At 43.8% G+C, this 16,871-nt stretch overlaps 1 protein-coding gene across 2 annotated transcripts in view; it reads left to right on the top strand.

The window, feature by feature from the left end:
• LOC147628690 (uncharacterized) overlaps positions 1–15,015 on the top strand; it is a 32,743-nt gene extending 17,728 nt beyond the window's left edge. For both annotated transcript variants that reach the window (XM_086813903.1, XM_086813905.1), the window contains exons 6-7: positions 14,338–14,452; positions 14,589–15,015. In XM_086813903.1, coding sequence (XP_086670029.1) covers positions 14,338–14,452; positions 14,589–14,725 — 252 coding nt within the window. In that variant the 3' untranslated portion in view covers positions 14,726–15,015. The remainder of the gene's footprint in view (positions 1–14,337; positions 14,453–14,588) is intronic.
• Positions 15,016–16,871: the final 1,856 nt, after the last annotated feature.

The raw sequence follows: 16,871 nt of genomic DNA, 5'->3' as shown, positions 1-16,871 counted from the left end.
TATTAGATGATGAATGCGGTTACAATGAGATCTGAATAGATCTATGATGCTGAATATGCTGCCTATATGCTGAATATACTGATATGCTGAATGAACTGCTATCCCACTGTCTTTCCCTTGTTTCCTGGGAAGGAAACGCTGAAGGGATGGCTTTGGGACTGAAGCAATGCTGAGGTGATGCTGAAAACGCAGATGCTCTCCTGTTACCTGGGAAGGAAAACGCTGAGGAGACAGATGTGTTGGCTGATCTGGATGCGTTGATGGACTGAATGCTGCTGATGATGGATGTGCTGCTGTTCTCAGCCCTTCTGGAGTAGAAACGCTGAGGGACACTTGGCTGAATGCTGGAATGATGAGGCGCTTGCTTATATAGGTAGGAATGCTGCTGGTCGGCCAGCATAACTGCTGTCGGCCAGATGCAAATGTCCACGACTGCTGGTCGGCTGCCCCATAAATGAGCCTAAAAATTGCATAAATGCTTGTAAAATGCCTGATAACTCCTGATGATGTTTATGATGCTACAATGATGCCATGTCACTGTACACCTGAATGCTGTGCACGTGACATTCCCCGCTGCTAAACTGTTGCTGGGTGGTATACCTGGCAACCTTCGACTCCTCTGGGGATCCTTCTCCTCCGAACCTCTGCCCCTTCTGTCTTCTGCTGTCGGGACTGAGGTCGTCTGCAGGAGTGAAATCCTTTGAGCCAAGACTCTCTGTACTGCGGGAACTGAATGGCAAATGCTGCTAAACTGCTTGGAAATACCCGAGTCACCCCTGACCTGCCTTTGGAAACCTTTCACCTACCATCTCCGTCGTTCTTGAAGCTCTGAACCTCCTGAGGCGATGTTGGAGCAAACTTCCGTCTTCTGTGGAAGAGAAACCCCCTGCTGTTGCCAGTTGAAGCCCAAAACTTATGTCCTCCTTTGATGATGGATGTCATTCTTTCCCAGAGAGTTCATGGGCAAACATGTATGCCTTGCAGATGCAAGACTGACTGCTAAGATGACTGCTAAGATGACTACTATGCAAGCCATGTGCAACCCTATATGCTGTGCAAAAATGCAGATGGATGGGTTACTAATGCATACCTAAGGGAAAATCCCTAAGGGTGGCCTGCAAGATTTTGAGAACTGGGTTTAACTGTGCGGAAGCGATTAACATGATGTCTGACTGAATGACTGCCGGAATGAAAATGATCTAAGGCTGGTTACCCTGTAAACGCTCTAATACCAATGTGACATGTGAGGGCTTCGACCGTAGTAAACACAACCTTAGTCTAACTAAACTGCACTTAATGATGTTTAAGAGATAGACAAATATGTGTCAATGCAATTCAGCTATATTAGATGATGAATGCGGTTACAATGAGATCTGAATAGATCTATGATGTTGAATATGCTGCCTATATGCTGAATATACTGATATGTTGAATGAATTGCTGTCCCACTGTCTTTCCCTTGTTTCCTGGGAAGGAAACGCTGAAGGGATGGCTTTGGGACTGAAGCAATGCTGAGGTGATGCTGAAAACGCAGATGCTCTCCTGTTACCTAGGAAGGAAAACTCTGAGGAGACAGATGCGTTGGCTGATCTGGATGCGTTGATGGACTGAATGCTGATGATGGATGCGCTGCTGTTCTCAGCCCTTCTGGAGTAGAAACGCTGAGGGACACTTGGCTGAATGCTGGAATGATGAGGCGCCTGCTTATATAGGTAGGAATGCTGCTGGTCGGCCAGCATAACTGCTGTCGGCCAGATGCAAATGTCCACGACTGCTGGTCGGCTGCCCCATAAATGAGCCTAAAAATTGCATAAATGCCTGTAAAATGCTTGATAACTCCTGATGATGTTTATGATGCTACAATGATGCCATGTCACTGTACACCTGAATGGTGTGCACGTGACATTGGATCTTACAAGGCACTAGAATCCCCAGTCTCACCAAGTGGGAAGAGTTTACCTGATCTTCCGTAGCTCTTATGGATTAGCAATGACTATCCACTTTGACCTGATTTTTCTTGTAGCAAAAGAAAACTTTCCCCTATAACCCCTGGTACAACAGCTCATACGTTGGGGAATTCTTTGTACATCCAAAATAAATCCCCACAACAGACTGTCGAGGTTTTAGGGTTCCCACAACATATGAGAATCAATACAGCTTCAGCAGGGCTTCCATACAACTTATCAGAGTCAGCACAGCCTCACTTGAGCTTACGAACAGTCAGCCGGATGCAGCCAGCATGTACATCAAGTATGGGTACAGCAGAGCTCAGTAAGTACGGGTACGTGTACAGCAGGTACGGGTACATGTACTGCAGGGTACAGCAGGTATGGGTACATGTACAACAGGGTACAGTAGGTACAGAAAATAACCGGCAACAAGTACTGCAGATTCTGGTGCAGGTACAGTGGTATGGTACAGAACAGGCTGGCAACTGTTTCAATACCCAATGGCAGGTACAGTCGTACAGCACAGAACAGGCTTGGCAGGTACAGTAAAGCGCGTACAGTTCGTACAGCACAATAGAAAAGGCACCTGGTGGCAGGTTCAATTCATGTAAGTGTTGCAGATACAATAACCATCGCTTGGCGAACAAGGAGCCAAGCATCAAAATCGATGGAGTGAAAAGCATCGTTTTGGAGCTGCCATCACCTGCACCAACCTGCATGTGTTCATCCTCATGAAATAGATGTGGTCGACCAGTTTTTTTTTTAATTATAAAATATCAAGTGGTTGAATCTTTTGGAAAGCCCTGGTATAGATGGAAAGTTTCTTCTTTTGAATATGTTGGGTAGCTTCTTTTTATTTCCAACTCTCCACGAGTCTATATTGCCAAATGAAGTGCCCATAACGCAAGCTGCCTAGCCTTTATAATAGTGTCCATCCATATTTAAGTGAATGTGAAATGGAAAGCTTGTAAATGAGCCTTTATAAAAATGCCCCCTTTACGCCTCTTTTCACACCTTTTAAACCTTGTGAAATGCCATAACTTAGTCAACAAACAAGAGCACTCCACTGGGAATAGGCAACATACAGTACCAGGCATCCCCAGCACTACCTATTTTACACATCCAAGTAGGCTGGACATAAAAACATGTCATTCTCTAGCAAAAATCCTCTAATGCATTCACATGCATCCATGATTTATGCATGTGTAATAGAAATCTCTCGTTCTCAGTACTTGTACTACTTTTGGGCATTATGGGATTCCCAGAGTCCTTTCACATAGGAACATGCCCAGTTTGGTGATAGCATGCAGCTTTGGCTAGGCTCAAGAGGCAATGTTTCTAGGCCCACTTCCAGGAACGAAGCGCAAAGACCCCCACAGTATCTTATGGGATAGCATTTTGGGGACCAGATTTAGCGCAAAAAGGTTGGTAAAAATTAGAGAGGATATAGATCTTGATGTTGTTGAAGATGATCCAGAGCAAAGCATCGGTACCACATGAGATCTTCAGAGCAGAGTTTGGAGCTGCCCCCTTGGTAGGGGATGCCCACCAAGGGGTATATGCACTAGAAGAGACCACCTCCCAAGATTAGCCCTAGAGTCCTTAATGAGACTGGAGACACAAGGAGCAGTTTGTTCATGGTATGCTCACGCCAGAAGATGGTTCGCCTCACACTCCCTAAGCATTGATGGTCTACCACCTTTCCTATCCTTGGCTAGACCCTTAGGAGCTACCCACAAAATCTCGGTTCTACAGTAAGCATTTTCTCAAGCTCACACCAAATAGATTCATGCAATGGCCACAGTACCTACAAAGACACATGTCACATGCCTTGAGGATGACAATTGGCTAGATCGGAGTCTCATCACACTCACTGAGGATAGAGACAGGGAGATATAAGAGCATACAGGTGGAGCAGAGGATGTGTCAGATGTGTACCACTGGGGAGGTAGAGACAAAGGAGCACTATATTTGCAGATGCCCAATATACTATGAGATTCGGGGCCGATACTATTTCCTATCCAGGTAGAGATTTGGCCCACTCTCGAGGGTGATGGATTCCGAGGATCAGCGTTCCCTAGGCCTACTTTTGCTTGAGATGCGTCGCCGTAGAGATGGACTATTCAGGGCATAGAGACCAGGATGAGACAAAGTCCTCACATAGTTTTTTGCCCAAACAACCCCCGAGGTGACCAAACGTCGTACCTGTGAGCAAGATGAACCCCGACTCAAGCAAACGCACCAACGCCTTACCCAGAGTGCCCATCAGCTAGAGGTCACCATTGAGAGAGCATGCGAGATCCAAGGGCCTAACATCCATGCCCACCCATGTGCAGACCCTTGACGCAACAGCTCCTTTTCTGGGACATATTTGAGCAGTATCGGAACGCCCCCCCCCCCCCCCCCCCCCCCCCCAAAAAAAAAAAAAAAACCTAGCAATGGATGTGTGTCACCTCATAGATGTAGATGTGGATGGCAGGGACACACCAGCTACATGATGCACACATGCCCAAGGCCCAAAGCCTTCAGGCTTTAGCTAGGTAGCATTATTTTGTCTTTTTCGTCTGTTTACCAGTTTTTTGTAACACAATCTTTGTAATCCCTTATGTCTCATAGACCTTATGGTCTTTTGAAGACGTTTTATATAGTTTTCTTTCTTTCTCCCTATGCACCATGGTCATCATCTCTCTACTTGCACTCTACTCCTACACACTTATCATGGATATCTTTCATCCTCTATAGCTCATCTTGGGATACCCTAATTCCAACATGGTATCAAAGCTAGGTTGAACCACATTTGCGTTTTTAGGGTGTCAGCATTTTTTTGTTGGATTGCCAACAACAGCTCTGACCCAACTTTGGCCCTGTGGTACTCCTTTGCAACAACATCATATATCAGTAAGGTACTAAGTTCTCACATCGTTAATGGTTTGAGATAAAGTATCATGGAGGAGTTTAACTTGTCTCTTTGGTCCTTTGCTCTGGATTTCATGCCAAAAAGGAATATACCTAGAAGTAATGCAAGCACCATCACGAAGTATTTTCTCCTTGCAAGTACACGTCCCACAATTGACCATCAAGTGATGGAATCTTGAAAAAGACGACGCAGAAGGATCTTCATCAGCATCAAGGGAAGACTCTTCTTCCTCAACTTCTAGTCCTTTTTTATTTTGTAATCTTGGGTTCTCTACCCCAGGTAGTCTTGCAAAGTCTGAGTTATATATTTTCATCCTTTCGGATATTGTAACGCCTTGTTTTCTATAGAAAACTCCTCTCCATTATCCCTTTTTGCCCTTGCTTTTAGCCTCTAAGCCATGTTCTTGAGCCACTGAGCCAGTTGTGGTGTCCATGTCTGGTCTTGGGTATGGGACTATTGAAGGTTATGCATGCAACTCCACCATCACTCCGAAGCGGGTTTTGTTGGGTATTTCGGAGTTAGTCTAGAATTTGGTCAAGTGTCCTTAGTGGTGTGAACACACTAGGTGTGACCACTCTCTTATTTAGGGTCAAAATATGAGGCCTTGGTGCCTATAAAAGCATTGTACATGGTGGTGCAACTCCACCATCACTCCGAAGCGGGTTTTGTTGGGTATTTTGGAGTTAGTCTAGAGTTTGGTCAAGTGTTTTTAGTGGTGTGAATACACTAGGTGTGACCACTCTCTTATTTAGGGTCAAAATATAATGCCTTGGTGCCTATAAAAGCGTTGTACATGGTGGAAGTATTATCATAATACAATCATTCTTGTGTGGTTCTCTCTCTCTCTCTCTCTTCCCCCCGGTGCACCATTGTCATGGCTTGAGCTTCCATATCATCTCTCTACTTGCACTCTACTCCTACACACCTCTCATGGATATCTTTCATCCTCCATAGCTCCTTGTGGGATACCTTGATTCCAACAAAGACATATCTGTCAAATCCCCACGGATCCCCTCGTGATCGATCTTGGTTCGAACTCGAATCCTGCAAACAAACGAACAACAAACAAGCAAGGGGGTGCAGGCCTGACTCACCTCCCAACCATGACAGCCGTGGGCAAGCCCACAGTCTTGGGTGTCCCCACCGAGCCACGAGTTGAGCTAACTAGGTTGACGTACCGACCAATCTCCTCCTCGTGACGTCCCATACCGCCACGAAGCTGCCCTCGCGGGCCTCGAGATTGCTGCCGGCCTTGGCTGCATAAAGCAGGTGCACGTCTGCACTAGATCTAGGCTCCAAGACCATAGAGCTCTCACAAACTCGCGAGACTCTCTATATCCAATAACTAACCTTGGCCACCCTTTTATAGGCTCTTGGCCGGTCATCGGACGTCCACACTTGGCCGCCCGTCCGTCCATACTTGGGTGCCCGCCCGTTAGTATATCCCTAACTCAGCTCGTCAATCAGCCTGCCTAGTTCCAAGCTTCCCCAAGCCTCGAAACTAGTCTTGCATGCGTATAGCACACGGTAGATACCCACTGTGCACATGACATACTCCCCTTCCTCTAAGAGCTCACTCCTGAGCTCACTAAAAAGCCAGGGTAATCTCTCTGAAGAGAAGTCAACGTCTCCCATGTAGCGTCCTCCTCAACACGATCCTTCCACTTGATCTTGTATTCCGTGATAAGCGTATGACGCAATCTTCGTTCACGAAATCCAAGAATCTTTTCAGGTTCGTGCGGAACAAATGTCATGTCCTGGACATCTATAATTTCTTGAGGAGTAACTAACTGATCTGCTCCACCCAGTACTTCCTTAAGTCTACTGACATGAAATACAGGATGAACTTTCACATGAGAAGGCAAATTCAATTCATATGCAACTGAACCAATCCGTCGTGTAACACGAAATGGTCCACAGTATCTAGGGGATAATTTCGGAGATCTACCTGTTCGTAAAGTCTCGAAATCTTTCGGAACTCGCAAATACACCATCGTTCCTTCAGAGAACTCTCTAGGTGAACGATGTCTATTAGAATAAAACCTGTCTCGGTCTTGAGCACTTCTAATAGATTCCTTCGCAACTTGTAACATTTCCTGCATATCTTGCAAAAAATTACGTGCTGCATCATGCTGAAGTCCTGAGAATCCTACTGTAACAGGTGATCTTGGTTGAAAACCATACATAAGCATGAAAGGACTAAATCCTGTACTCGTATGCTTAGTACTGTTATATGCAAATTCTAACATAGGAAGATAATCCTCCCATGAACTTTGTCTTTTGGATACATATGCTCGAACCAATCCTCCAAAATCTGATTCACTCTTTCAGTCTGGCCATCGGATTGAGGATGATCTGAGGAACTCAAATTCAAAGTTGTTTTCAACTTCTCGAAAACAAGTTTCCAAAAGTCACTCGTAAACTTAGAGTCCCTATCACTGACTATGTCCTGCGGTAACCCGTACAGTCTAAACAATTGCTCGATAAACTGCCGAGCTAATTGCGTAGCTGTAATATTCTTCCGGGTCAGTAAAAATCTAGCCATCTTTGTCAAGTGATCTACCACAACCCAAATAGAATCGTGGCCTTGATGTGTTCTAGGCAATCCGGTAATAAAATCCATGGAAATACTTTCCCATTTATTACCTGGGATTTGCAAAGGATGCAACAACCCAGCCTATCTAAAGCGTTCAACTTTATTTGCCTGACAAATCTGACACTTCAGAACATAATCTTCTACATACCCTTTCAGCTTCGGCCAATAAAAAGTGTGTTTCACTAATGATAGCGTCCTGTGTACCCCAGGGTGTCCAGCAGAAGGGGCGTTGTGACACTCCCTCAGAATCTTGGATCTAATGTCTGGGATCTGTGGTACATAAATTTTGTCATTACGGAATAGTAAACCATTCCGAATCATCCACCACTGACCTCCTGCAGCCTGAATGGTAGACTACGCAGTCACCGAGTCTTGGTCAATCAATGAGCTCCCGTCCTGGATCTTCTGCCAAAATGGACCAAAATAACTATCAGTCCTGCAAAGCCCTCTCAATGACTGAAATAAGTCAGTAGAAATCTTGGTGAACGACAAAGTATTCACCTCTCTAATTCGACTAAGCGCATCTGCAATATTATTCATGGACCCTTTCCGATAACGGATCTCAAAATCAAAATCTTGCATTAACTCTGCCCAACGAGCTTTCCTGCCTCTCAAATCATCCGCATCACACACATACTTGATTGACTGATGACCAGTCAATACCACAAACTTGGAGCCATATAAATAATGTCTCCAAACCTTGAGAGCATGAATCACAGCATAAAGCTCCTTCTCAAGGGTTGGCCAACGAGATTGAGTGTCGTCTAGCTTTTTACTTTCAAAAGCAACCGGTCTACCATCTTGAAATAAAGCAGCCCCGATAGCATAGTCACTGGCATCAGTTTCAAGAACATAAGGCCGACTAGGATCAGGCAATGCTAAAATAGGTGCTTCCTTGACTTTATCTTTCAAAAGTCTGAAGGCCATATCCAAATCGTTATTCCAAGTGATAGGCTGATTGGACTTACGTCCACGACCTTTCAATAAGTCGGTCATTGGTAGTGTGAGCTGAGAGTACTCCCGTACAGATTTCCGAAGAAAGACAACAAAACCGAGAAAAGAACGAAGTTGTTTCACTGTTCGCGGTATAGGCCAGTCCAAAACCTTCTGAACTCGGTCATAGTCAATGCTCAATCCATCTCTAGTGATCTTGTGTCCCAAGTAAATGATGTCGGTCATAAAGAACTCACATTTACTCATCTTGGCATATAGTCGATTCTGTCTTAAAATAGCTAAGACAATCGTGAGGTGTCTGACATGATCCTCAAGAGTACGGCTATATATCAAAATATCGTCCAGGAACACCACCACAAATTTTCCCAAATGTTCACGAAAAAGATCGTTTATCATTTACTGGAAAGTGGCTGGAGCATTGGTTAACCCAAAAGGTAATACGAGAAACTTGTAATGGCCATACCTAGTCCGAAAGGCGGTTCTTTCGACATGCCTTTCATGAATACGTATCTGGTGATAGCCAGTACGCAAATCTATCTTCGTGAAATATTTCGCTCCTGCTAACCGGTCAATTAGGTCATCTGATCTAGGGAGAGGATAACGGTTCTTAATAGTCAGCTTGTTCAATCTTTTGTAATCTATACACATTCTCCAAGTATTGTCCTTCTTTCTCCTAAGCAACACAGGTGCACCCCAAGGTGATTTACTTGGACGGATCTGGCCCATCCTCAAATAATCTGCGAGTTGTTTAGCCAACTCATCTTCCTCAGCTTGGCTCATCCTATGAGGTGGAATACTCACAGGATGAGCACCAGGGATCAAGTCAATACGATGATCTACTGCCCGTTCAGGTGGTAAACCCGATGGCAATTCCTTAGGAAATACATCTTGAAACGAATCAAGTATCTTCTGTAATTCTTTGCTTTCAAACACACTTAATTCATTCACATCCATGGAAGGGATGAGAAAAGAAGAAATTGGAATCAATATACAATGGAAAGCGGTATACAAAGAAGAATCCATTATATTTCCAAAATCAATAGTATTTACAAGAGGTCCCTGAGAGGGATGGATACAATCACCTAAAATACTATACTTGGTGTCCCTATGCTGAAAAGAAAAAATATGACTAGACCAATCTATCTGGACGTCAAGAGTCTTAAACCACTCAATCCCTAATAACAAGTCTACATTTTCCAGATGCATAACATAGCATTCCAGAGTATCTTTAGTCCTGAATCTGGATTGGAAGCATCTCCACCTTGCGATCCCAAACTTGTCTGCCCGTAGGTAGACGTACCTCATAGGTATGGTCGCTGAGTGTCGTATCAAGACTCAATTTCTACACAAGTTTGTAGTTAACAAAGTTATGCGAACTGCCAGGGTCTAAAAGAATGTGAATTTTATGGCCATTCACTTCTCCATAAACTCGGAGAAGATCATGCATGCCAAATACCTTAGAATTGAACAGACAATCAGAACAAGTACTAGGGCGAGAAAGTACAGTAATTGACGTACCTGTCAAAGACAACTGGTTAGCTGCTTTTGGCTTGGGTCCTACGTTTGACTTGGTACCCTTTTTCTTCAGGCACTCATTACGCATGTGTCCTTTTTCTTCGCAGATAAAACAACGGCCTTCCTTCTTGAGCTTCAAAGCCCTAAGGAGTCGTTTCTTCTTGGCTGGTGTCGAACTTGTATTCTTCGAAGGTTGGTCCGAAGACTTGCCTTCAGTCGTGTTAGCCATAGGTGCGGAGAACTTTCTTTTATGCTTGTTCCCCTGCTCGGTAACGGGTTTTGACTTGGAAGAGACCATCGTATCATCATAGATACGAGCTGAATGAATGGCCTCGTCCAAAGTTTTGCATTTGTTATTTTTAACCTGTAATCGGTATGAGTCTGGTAAACCAGCTACGAAAAACCCCAAAAGAGTAGTGGGATCCATCTTTGTAGCCTTCATCTACAAGTCACGAAATTTCTGGAGGTAGACCTCATAAGTGAGGTGCTCCGAGGTCATGGTCAAAGCTGAAAACCGGGCAACAACATCATAATCATCCTCTTTCTTGAGGAATTCTTTCTTGAAAATGTCTTCAAATTGTGTCCAAGTCGTTGGCTTAGGGTTCAGTTCCTTCCACCAAAGCAAAGCTTTGCCGGACAGGAAACCTGCTGCTAACTGTATCTTCTTTCCATCATCATATGGATGAAACTGAAAGTGAACTTGCCACTTGTGTCGCCAAGTGTCCACGATCTCCTTGGTTCTCTGCTTTTGCTCGCCCCCAAACGGTTCCGGAGTAATATTGGGGCCTAAAGCAGAAGCCAAGGTATCCATTCCCGAGAAAGTAGAGAGGGTAGTGGTCAATAGAGCGATGGAGTTCTACAAAGCTTGCATTTGAGCGTCGATTTGTGCCTGACGTTCCGACGATTTAGCTTCGAGAGCTACTTTGAACTCTTGGAAATCTAATTTTGACACAAACTCGTCAAAAAGATCGGCATCAGTGCCTTCCGTAGCCGGCAAGCCTTCGCGTTCCGCGAGGGGCTCCAACTCTGATTCTTGGGTCGACATCGTGAAGAGGGTACACGGAGAGAAAAGTCGATCTTTGCACAATGAAAGTGCGAGCGAACTCGAGAGCTTGAGAGCTCGAAAACTTGAGAACTCGAGAAGTCGAGAGATGTGTGGCAAGAAGCCCACGTGAGGGGGTTTATAAAGGTTTCCCAAAAGCCAAAAAAAACTCGAAAAGCTAGGCTTAGCTTTTGCTTTAGCTTTTGTGTTTTTTTTTCGGTGAATATATATATATATATATATATATATATATATATATATATATATATATATATATGGATATATATATTCTCTAGTCTTAAAAAAATAAAAAATAAAAACCTTGGAAACCTTAGAGAGAAGAGGACTTTTAAACCTTTTTAAAAAAAAAAAGTTTAAACTTCCCTAAAAAAAACCCAAAAACGAAAGCACTAAAACGATGCTTTCCTTACGTGTTTTTTTTTTCCCGCTTCCCTCTTAATCTGCTGGCATTCGGGGCTACAGGCGTCTCCCGTCGGCGGCCAATTTACATGGCGGCTGTTGGCGTCACCAAGCTGCGGTCGTCAACCACGTCGGCCGCCTGATCGCCGTCGACGGCTACTGCTGACACGCTGTCCTGCGCCTGGAAGAGTCCACGTGGGCTTGGGTATGGCAGCGTGGCTGGGCTGGCTACGCAGGCCTGGTCGCCTAGCGTAGGCCTGGGCGCTGCCCGCGTTGGCTGCGTAGGCCTGGCCTAGGCGCTGCCTGGCTGGCTGCGCAAGTCGCCTGTCTTGGCATGCTTGGCCGCCCGACTGCCCTACAGGCCTAGTCCGCCAGGTGATGCACCCGCCCGCCTGCAACTTGCCTGCGTGCCTGCCACGTCTACAGAACCCCGCCAGCTCTTCTCTCGCTCTCTCTCTCATGCGCTCAACGAAAGCAACGTGCTTTTTCTCTCTCTCTTTTTTTTTCAGTTTCTCTCCCTGCAAGTTATGCGACTGCACAACAAAACAGGCTCTTCTTTGCAAAAGCAATCAACCCTATTCAACCTACCATCTCCCATCAACATGGGGTTCTTTGATGAAGAAAAAACACATACAAAATCTGAAAACTGCAGTATGCACAGAAAAAACAGCAAGCTTTTTTAACACATACCGTTCTTTGACCTCTTCTTCTCTACCTACCGACTTGCTCGTTCACGAGGTATGCTCTGATACCACTGTCAAATCCCCACGGATCCCCTCGTGATCGATCTTGGTTCGAACTCGAATCCTGCAAACAAACGAACAAACAAGCAAGGGGGTGCAGGCCTGACTCACCTCCCAACCATGACAGCCGTGGGCAAACCCACAGTCTTGGCTGTCCCCATCGAGCCACGAGCTGAGCTAACTAGGTTGACGTACCGACCAATCTCCTCCTCGTGACGTCCCATACCGCCACGAAGCTGCCCTCGCGGGCCTCGAGATTGCTGCCGGCCTTGGCTGCATAAAGCAGGTGCACGTCTGCACTAGATCCAGGCTCCAAGACCATAGAGCTCTCACAAACTCGCGAGACTCTCTATATCCAATAACTAACCTTGGCCACCCTTTTATAGGCTCTTGGCCGGTCATCGGGCATCCACACTTGGCCGCCCGCCCGTCCATACTTGGGTGCCCGCCCGTTAGTATATCCCTAACTCAGCTCGTCAATCAGCCTGCCTAGTTCCAAGCTTCCCCAAGCCTCGAAACTAGTCTTGCATGCGTATAGCACACGGTAGATACCCACTGTGCACATGACAATATCTATGAGGTGGTGTACCATGTGTGGAAGAGACATGATGAGAGGTAATGACACCTTATCTCTTTCCTAATGTACATCAGATTTTAGCTTTGTGGAAGGGGCTCCAAGAGGATTCACATGAGGTGGCTTTTTGAACATAGGCTCACCCCCTCTTCCTTCACTACATCACCTTGATTTTTGAGAAAAGAGAGAGCAATCTCTCTTGGGTTCACACCCAATTGCGATTCAACAGCCTCCAAGCATCATCCATGAAAGTAGTTTGCATATGTGTATCCAAAACCTGCTTGACACTTGGATTTTCATGCAAACTCTTCAATTGAGCATCTCTTTGCCTCTTGAGATTCTCAATTTCAGCATGCCTTCTTTCTTGCTCATTAGTGTCATGCACCTTCCTGTTGCCATGGAACGGTTGTCTCTTATGTACATAGACATCATGGTCTTGTCCCTTACCACGGGATGGCTGCTAGGTTGAGACATGGGAGACCTTAATGGCCAAGGATGTGGATGTAGAGTAGGTTTAGAGAAAATAAGCTCTTACCCAAGAATCGGTTTCCATTTACAGACACCTTCCAGCTTTAGGCCTAAGTAATGAAAATAGAATACTCCATAGCACTCCCAACTGAAATTAGGGTTTTAGCTTAATAAGGGTTTCGGCGATTGAATTGCTCAAAACCCTGGCCATCATGTAGAAATCCATGAGAGAGTAGCATATTAGGTCAATCCAAGGCTAGAAACTTGTAAATAGATGATGTATAAGCTCCTCTGTGAAAGAGAACCACCAAGGAGCAAGCATGAGAGGGCATGGACTGATTTTATGAGTAAAAACTCCAACAATGCCTCTCTTGAATTAGGTGCCTATTTCATGAGGGAGGAGGGATAAGATTTTCATAGAAAGAGGAGGTGCCCATTGAGCCACCTCAGCAGAGGCCATGAGCCAAGTGCAAAATGTGTAGACAAAAGGAAATCTTACGCACAGAAGGTTAGCATAGGCAAGGACAAAGAGGTTCATAAGGTAAGAGTGCTCACAAGAACCTAGAGAAGGAAAAAACAAAGATCGAGAGAAATAGACTGAAAAGCTCAAGTCTAAAGAGGAGAAGCTTTTAAAATGGGCCAATAACAATGTCACTCTGTATCCGTTGTGCATTCCCACTTATACTCTCACAGCCTTTTTCCTTGTGGTATGAGTGCTCTTGATCTTCTCTTTCTCATCTGGAATACCCAAATAACTGTAGGGTGCCCACATGGATCGGATTAGCTATTGAGAAGATTGGTGCATGTGACCGCAGTAAATGCATTAAATAGGGTTTTTTTTTTCTCAGTTTTCCTTATCGAGATCTGGCATAGACTGTATCTTTGAGGATGTGAGCGGACAATGGCGATTCTCTTTGTTTATTTATTTGAAGCTTTATGCTATTGCTTTTTTTTTATCTGACAATGGCGATTCTCTTTGTTTATTTATTTGAAGCTTTATGCTATTGCTTTTTTTTGATCTGACAATGGCGATTCTCTTTGTTTATTTATTTGAAGCTTTATGCTATTGCTTTTTTTATGGTTAATGCAAGTAAGCTTTTGCCATTATTACTTGGGCATGAAATGGAGTAGAAGTAATGTTCTTGACTATGATGTGCAGAAAGTAGCAGTCGTTGCAACCAACTCAGGAAAGGACATGAGTGCAAACTATCGGCAATTATTGTATGGAGGGCTCTCTCTAGTGATGGTCTCTTTCATATGGAGCTCTAGTTCAGGTAACATCACACATTTCTGAGTACATATCCTTCCGTCATGTGTTACAGAAGTGTTTTTCTTACTTTGGTAAATTTTGTCAATTCAAAAAAGCTCGATGGTTCTTTTACAAAAAGATTTTAATGTGGCTTTTCACAGCTTTTATGGCGGGAACGTGCATGCGCGCCTCGAAACTGGCATCATATGGAGTCATTTTCTCTCTCTTGCTTGCTCAACTGGCATATGTCGAAGTGATTGCAAGAGACCAAGATGATCTGGGAGAGGGGGACAATTAGCTAAAAATAAACACATTGAACGATTATTTGTGGTCTGCATATGATTTGCAAGTGTAAATATCAGCAATAGTATTGGAGTTTAAGGTTGATAAAGGGTAAGTTTTTATTTTTTATTTTTTTTGAAGTTTGGGGCTATGCTACCAGCCAGCCCTGCTGTAGAGTCATAGGAAGGACTTACTGCCATCATGGGATTGTTACCTAATTGGGAAAAGGAAGGGTTAACCTTTGCCCATATATGTTCTTGTATTCTTTTAATGAAACGTGTAGCTTGTGGTGTTAGGTTGCTCCAATATCTCGCATTTTTTATGCATGGTTGAAGACATTTTAAAATCCCAAAAAAATATGGCTGGTTGAAGACATTTTAAAATCCCAAAAAAAAATATGGCTTCTTTTGATTGTAAGTTGTTTTGTACAACATATCTGCTTGCAGTTGAAGAAATATGTATAAGCTTCCACTGTTATACAATCATTGTGACTTCTGATTCAAGAAAAACCTTTGAAGGCAGCACTCGTTTCTATGGCTAATGCTTCCAATTAGAGTATCCGTTTGGCATTAATTAGTGGCTTGCTTGGATTATTACATGTTAAGTGTGCATCTTGCTCATAGATCATTAATGTTTGTGAATGGATAAACGTTGTCCAAAGAGCCTTATGGTCTTTTGTTAGGATTTAATACTTTTTCTCTCTTCCTGTGTAAGGTTCAAACAATCAGAGCAGTTACCTTAGGCTATTATGCAAGTTGGATGCATTTTTTAGAATTACCATATTAATGATCTTTTGATGAACTTCATTACTTGCCTAGGATGGCTTTAACACTAGGTTTGTTGATATACGATGGAATGAGGTGCATGCCTATCCCACCCATGCCACCTACCATGGCTACTAGTTCTTCATATGGGCACAAGACAACCCATAACAACTCAGACCTATTCACTACCCTTTTCACAATTGTAGAGAAATTTTCTCCTCCATTCTCTCGGATTGAATGCTAAAATCACTCTACCTATGCCTTGATTCTCACCATTCCACCTACAATATGGTGAAAAAGGCCTTCCGTCAAAAGCAGTGATACAAAAGTAACCGTGTAGAGTCCTCTCTTAGTTATGACCTCTTAGTTATGATATAGTCCTATTCTATGTCATTTAATTGCAGCTAGTGAAGCTAGCAAATAAATCCATGTTATGCTTGCTAAGTTGGGCTAGTACACAACCAATTATGAAGATAGAAGCATCAATGTGCACATGGAAAATGATGTCCCAATTGGGAGCTTGTAGGATTAGTGCTTTTGCCAAGACCAAATAACATATCATCTAACTAGTACCATATTAGATTACAACACAATCCCACAAGAACATAGCATAGCTCCTACGGCCCATTCGAGATCGTTTGGACCCTCATAGCGGGTCCCACAACCATCCAACTACACTTGGCCACCGTCCAGTGTGTCTAAACTGGGAATTGTCAGAACTGGGAACTGTTGGGTGCTCGAGTGCATACCAAAACAAGTACTCCTCATAAAGAGAGCCTTACATAATAGAGCACATCCATCACCCGCATAAACAACAGAAGGGTGGAGCATTGACCAAATGCTTTTCCAACAGTGGTGTAACTACTCGTGTTTGAGATACTTAGTTTATAAAACAAAGTGTGCAGACTTCAGAAGGCATTGTACGGGCTCAAATAGGCTCCTCAGGCATGGTACAATAGATATATGCTTTCTTTTTAATTATTAGTCTCTCTTAAAGCCCGATAGATTAAAATTTGTATATTTTCTCTGAGCAAGGTAGGTACATGATCATTGTTGTATATGTTGATAACCTCATTATGATAGGGAACCATGAAGAGAAGATTCCATAGCTTTCTTAAGCACCGAAGGTGTTCTAGAATATATGTATAAGTTGTCCATGAAGACTTTGAGGAATGTCCGAACATACTCCTTGTATGTTATATACACATTAATCTCTAAAAGATTCGTGTGGGCATTAGATAAGAAAGTACCCCATTCCATTGCAAAGACCGCTTCATGTTGTTCTTTAGGGTCTTTCTCCACTTGATTATAGCCCAAAAACCCATCCAGAACGATATAACATTCCTTTCTTTGCCACTCTCTCTAGCACATTCTTCGTGAATGACAAGGAATCGTGGT

This window comes from Cibotium barometz, chromosome 19 (genome assembly GCF_041138505.1).
Source record: "Cibotium barometz isolate CiBa-2024 chromosome 19, ASM4113850v1, whole genome shotgun sequence".
Taxonomy (NCBI): Eukaryota; Viridiplantae; Streptophyta; class Polypodiopsida; order Cyatheales; family Cibotiaceae; genus Cibotium; species Cibotium barometz.
The sequence above is the reverse complement of the archived record's forward strand: the minus strand, read 5'-3'. Positions and strand labels throughout refer to the sequence as shown.